The sequence below is a fragment of the Apaloderma vittatum genome, unplaced genomic scaffold (genome assembly GCF_000703405.1).
Source record: "Apaloderma vittatum isolate BGI_N311 unplaced genomic scaffold, ASM70340v1 scaffold39731, whole genome shotgun sequence".
Lineage (NCBI taxonomy): Eukaryota > Metazoa > Chordata > Aves > Trogoniformes > Trogonidae > Apaloderma > Apaloderma vittatum.
Window position 1 is genome coordinate 27,980 of NW_009698087.1, and position 5,757 is coordinate 33,736.

A 5,757-nucleotide genomic window follows, 5' to 3' on the forward strand; every position below is an offset into this window, starting at 1 on the left:
CAAGATCTGCAGGCTGACTGACAAATAATGAACCATCAATTCTCAGAGTAGCTGTTGGCAGTCCTAAAAAGGACCAAGCTTACCCTACTGTAACATGCTAAGCATGCATTTAGCAAAATGCTGTAAAACAGAATAGCCATCTCCTGCAGGCAGTCACGAAAATTGACTCCAGAAAGTGCATTTTGAGTTCTGCACAGGTTAAGTAACTAGCCTAGTACCTCAAATAAACCACAATGAGATTATCTTCTGGTTTAAAAATGTTTATTTAAAAGAAAATGAGAGCTATACCCAGATGGCTAGGAAGGGAAAAAAAAAAAAAATCCTCAGTTTGCCCCTCCAAAACAATTACTCTCCAATTTACCTTTCCCTTAAGTTCAAGCTTCAATGTGTTATTAAAAAATCCCTCTGAACTTTCATTTCATCTTCCTATGCTGTTAAACCTGAGGAAATTGAGTACCTTTCACTGAAGGGTTGCAGGGGATGTGAAAAGAAACTACAATAAAATTTATTCACAATATACAAGTATAAAAATATCTTGCTTAGGATGCAGTATCATAATTTAATAACTTTTTGTTGTTTCATAGGTATCTGGGAAAGGTACAGACACATGTCCCGATCCTGTTACAAGAGGTAGAATGCCAGCATTTGGTACAACATTCCAGGAGAGAGTCAAAGTGATGTTCCTGTTTCCCCTGCAAAAGCAACAAAGACCATTACCACAAACACTCAGGTTAGCCAATTTAATTAATAAGTACTAAGAGTAAACAAATTAGGATTTAAATTGCTTTCCTGATCCAGAAATAATAGAGGTTTTAATTTTATGTCACTACTTCATTAATTATTACCTATTTTCCAGATACGACATGTTTGGTTTTTTACTGTAACCCAGCTCCTTTGGTGTTACACTGCATCACAAAACCAAATTTATACAGACACAAATATTGGAAGCAGAAACCCAGAAGCCTATTGCTCATATTAGAAGTGCGTCTTCTGGTCTACAGAAGAAACAGGGTCTCTTGTAGCTAACAATCATGTTCTAACAATCAATCTACAAGGATGCAATGGACAGAATATCAGATAGAATACAGGTCCATTAACATACCAATAAAAACAAATATAAAATGCAAAGTACACAATTAAATCAAGACACTCTGAATAACAACAACAACAACAATAATAATAATAGGATTTACTTACTTGAGACCATTTCCATCATCAAAGAAAAAGTACTTTGACTTCATATCTTTTAAGAACAGCCTTGGATTATCTCCTCTCAACATGATCTTGTCCCAAAGTACCACCTGGTTTAGAGCCTAAAAATACAATTGCAATTAAATTAGCAGGATGCCTTACAAGATCGTATTCAGTCACTCAAACTTCATAGCGTTATTCATTGAAAAACCTTGAAATTGAAGTACATGCTTGCAATCCATAACTAATTTAACAAGATAATGCTTTACGGGGAGGGAAACTAGTACTACTACACTCTGAAGTGTGGCACAGAATAAATGAAAATAACAAAGAACAGCTCAATAAAACCGAAGAAAGACATTTTAAAAAGTCATAAGCTTTCACAGACAGACAAAGTATGATGGGTTTTCCTTTTGAATTGCAAAGTTTCTTTTAAAGCAGTATTTGGACTTCAAGTAAAGCACTTAAACTGAGCTATCACGACTGCAGTTAACATTTTTCCAACTTTAATGGAAAAATGTCTACTTGATTTGCAAGAGTAACCTATGGTACCACCGAATTCTAGTTTAATCTACTGTGGTCATATTGCAATGATATTATAAAGCCTTGGGGTTTTATCTTGATACACAAAACTATCCTTACCTTTTTTTTTTTTAAGGAAAAAAAAAAGTATCTTGTTTTATACATGCTGGTGGACGTTGTGTGTACTAAAATAGTTTTTAGGGCTCTTTATCATGGTCTGGGACTTTACTGTTTTGTTTCATCTTTCATGGTTTTTTAACATAAATGACTAGTTCTCACAGATACTGAGAAATGTGTTCTAAATTGTTCTATGAGGTACTAAATAAGACTGTTTAGCATCCAACTACTTAAAAGGACAGTGTAAAATTGCGAATAGTTAAGAATTTGGGATCAGTCTTTGTCATACAAGCTGTTCATCCGTGATCTATGAACAAAAGACCCACCACGCCTGGCCAGACCAAAGGCCATTATATCTTGTTTCTGACAGCAGTCAACTGCAGAACTTTAAGGAAAAGTAAAACGGAGCAAGTAAGTGAAAAAAACTCTTCTCCAGCCTTCTACTGCAAGCGAACAACAAGGCACGTGTGACTTTTCTCCTACTCTGCTAAGCACGTATCAAGCTAGATTTCATGAGGGTGAACTTCCCACCCCGCCAGAACTGTCAAAAAAATAACAATTGTGAAGTCCAGTTAAAACTGGACATTAGGAAATGCTGGGGCCTTAACTTTTCCCAGCAGAACTTTAGAAGTTAAAAATAGCCATAGTACAAAACGGGTAATTGCTTCAACTTTCTTTTTGATACTTACATTGTTTTTCGTTGAATATTCTGCAGACAAATATAGAAACAATTGTTTAACATTCCAGTCAAATATACTCTGCAGATGTATGTGAGTTAAGAAAAATACCATATTGTACTTACATAACCTTGTTTTATTTTTACTAGATGTAAACAGACTATGATAGTTACAGTGAGTTCTTACCTTATGACTTATTTTATTTTTAAATCAGAGCTCTTCCAGGAGTTCTAACATATATTTTAATCACATTAAAACAACAGGTTTTGGGTGAGGTTTTTTATTATTATTATTTAAGAAATCTAACAGCTATTTCCTCCAATGATTCAAGAGTTCTATATTTGACACTGCGAACTAGTAAACAATCTGCTGCTAGACAATCTATTACAAAACTTCAAACATAAAAGGCAGGAGTTCTTCAGTGCATATTTTCAAATGGACTATTTATTCTGTCAAAGAACCCTGGTATCCAACTGCAGATTGAGATACAATAGCATTAAACAACATATAGATACAAAACTGGCAGAGTGTAGATCATTCAAGGAGTCTGTAATACCCACACTATCTAAGTTAGCAGATGCAAAGTTTTTCATATTGGAAGGGAAACTAGGAATTAGCAAATGTAATTACCTACTGACTACAAAGAAAGCCAGCTTATTAGACTGGAGCAAAACTCTGCTCATATTTTGATGAACAGTAAAGAATTCATAACTGGCATTTGAGACAGACTGTCAGTACAATAAAGTTGGTATGCTAAATACTTGGGTTTTTATTTAGCAACAAACTGTGTGACTGCTAACGACCTTTCAACCCACAATAAAGATTAGCTGTAACCTTTTTATTTCTCAGTCCTCTGTTTTTAATCTATTTCCCACTATCTCAGTGACTAAACAGATTGCCCAACCAGCCTCAAAATCTGTTCTATCTTGTTCCACTCATCTCAAGGCTGTATCACATTTTTAAGCTGCTCATTCAAAGGACAAGCAAAGAATTAAATAATTAACTGCTGCAAGAATAGCTAGAGCTATTTTACTTGAACATTTCTCATTACTTAACTCTAATCAACAAGCAAGATTCTGAAGATCTCCTTCGTAGGATTTCTTAATGCTTGCTAGTTAGCTATGAATTACATAAGTGAAAAAGAGTTTGAAAACTGTCTCCTCTGCTTTCCTTGCCTTAGTTTCTTTTTCTGTCATTTTATTTAATTCTCCTTAGGACTAAGAACTTATTTCCATTAGTTAAAAGATCCCACGTACTACTATCTCTTTACAAATTTTGTCCCAAAAATCCTACCAGAAAGCATTTTACAACTCTACACACAGCAAGACTTCTTTATGAAAGGCATGAAAAATTGAGTCACATAAAAATCCAGACTACTGCTACTACCAGAAGTCATTAAACATGGAATTTTACATCCACATAGTGCAGACTAATCCTTGCATAAGAATATTTCTTTCAGAGGTCCTGTCCTGCCTTGCTCTCCCTCCCCCTATAAACAATGCCTTCAATTCAATTCACCTACTTGAGAACTTCAGTCTGTTTTTAATATGTATAAGCATTTCGGAGGTAAAACTCAAGAGATCACTCTCATGCTTCTAGCTGATAAAAAAAAAAATCCTTCTTATTCTTGTGCAACACAGACCTGCAAAAATCTGCTAACCTGTTTATCCAGGTTTCATGTGCATTCAAGATTTATATTTCGTTTGCTCTGCTTATACAATGGAGCATTATCCAAAACATGGAAATTGAAACACAGAGGTAATCAATGGCTTGCCTAACACTGTGACAAAGAACAACAGACAAGGAAAAATCCCAGGAATCTCAGCCTAGCTGCAAAGCAAGGCTTAGTGTAATCACCTGAGGTAAAGCATGTTGCCTCATGTTTGGTACTGACTTCTACTGAAAAACAGCTGTGCAGTTGTTGGTGGTTTTTTTTTTTTTAATATGAAGACCTGAAATCTTAAGAATGATTCCCTTCTACTGTGAAAAAGCTACTCAAAACAAAACCAAGAACACTCCCACACAACCCTCTTTCCTCAGTAAAGAGCAGACTAACAGGGTAGTAGAGAAACACAAAGGAAAAGTTGCGAAAAGGTTAGCAGTAATGAGAAAAGAGTCCCAAGAGTAATGTTGCAAATTTTGTAGTACCTCATATGCTTCCCAATGAATTTTATACTATTCAGCGTTAAAGATTATTTAACATCTAGGTCAGCAAAGGATTATGATGTCATTTGCTTTTAAAGGAAGACAGGTACTTGTATGCATCTATTATGTGGCCAGAACTTTGAATGCCTTACAGCAAAAAGTCTGAAAGGTGCATCAGTATAACAATCAAAATAGTACGCTATATAAACCCAGTAATTAATTCACACCTCAAACTACCAATACAAACTTCACTTTAAAGTAATACTATCCAGATGTCAAACTACAGTTCCTATTACTAGATGCAATGAAGTTTACTACAGAGTCTGATATTAAAAACAGGCATTAAAAAGAGGAAAAATAACTTGCTCTGTGTCATCTACTAGAGCTATTCCAAGAACTACTTTACTGCCCTGGTTATCTATAATACTGCTTAAAATTTATATTTTAAATATATATATATAAAATACTGCTTAAAATTTATATTTCCTCAAGTCCTGAGTATTTGAACATTATAAGGTAACAAAAATAGATGTCAAGATGTTCTTATTTCAAAATGTTTGCCAGTCATTTTTTCCATTAAGGATATCTGCAGTAATGTCAAATGTGACGAATCCCAGATCGCTTCTTTCTCTAGGTCCAGTGAAATCTTCTACGTTTTTTCTAAGATAAAACAAAACACAAGATTATCCTTTCTCATTATTTCTCTTTCATGCATTACATAAATTGTTATTCTTATTACATATTTCCCTTGTCCATTTTCTATACTTTCTTTCAAATACTTTCAGCTAAAATACAATATTAGAAAATAAACACTGCGTTCCAGAAACAAGGAAGCCCCAGTTTCGAGTGACAGGCCATACCACCACAGTAATCTAAGTTAAAAAAATAGCCTATATACTTTTTCCAGTTAACAAAAATCTATATCTATCTGTACCTAAACTGCACTAGATTTCTTTTACGTAATATATGTGTTAGTCATGCCCAAAGATATAAAGCTGATGAGAACTGTCTGCTGGCAACGATTTTCAATACTATTTCTCACTTTTCCATTAAAAAAATGACCTTCTTATTCTCAGTCTCATAGAAGGCACTCCAACTACTCCAA

The 5,757-nt window shown here is 34.4% G+C and overlaps 1 protein-coding gene across 1 annotated transcript; it reads right to left on the bottom strand.

The window, feature by feature from the left end:
- Positions 1-244: 244 nt before the first annotated feature.
- On the bottom strand, positions 245-5,312 carry SPCS3 (signal peptidase complex subunit 3 homolog (S. cerevisiae); the record flags this gene model as incomplete). Its single annotated transcript, XM_009877870.1, has 4 exons — positions 245-692; positions 1,198-1,313; positions 2,520-2,596; positions 5,239-5,312. Coding segments are annotated over 4 exons (400 nt in total), but the record flags the coding sequence as incomplete, so codon positions are not given.
- Positions 5,313-5,757: the final 445 nt, after the last annotated feature.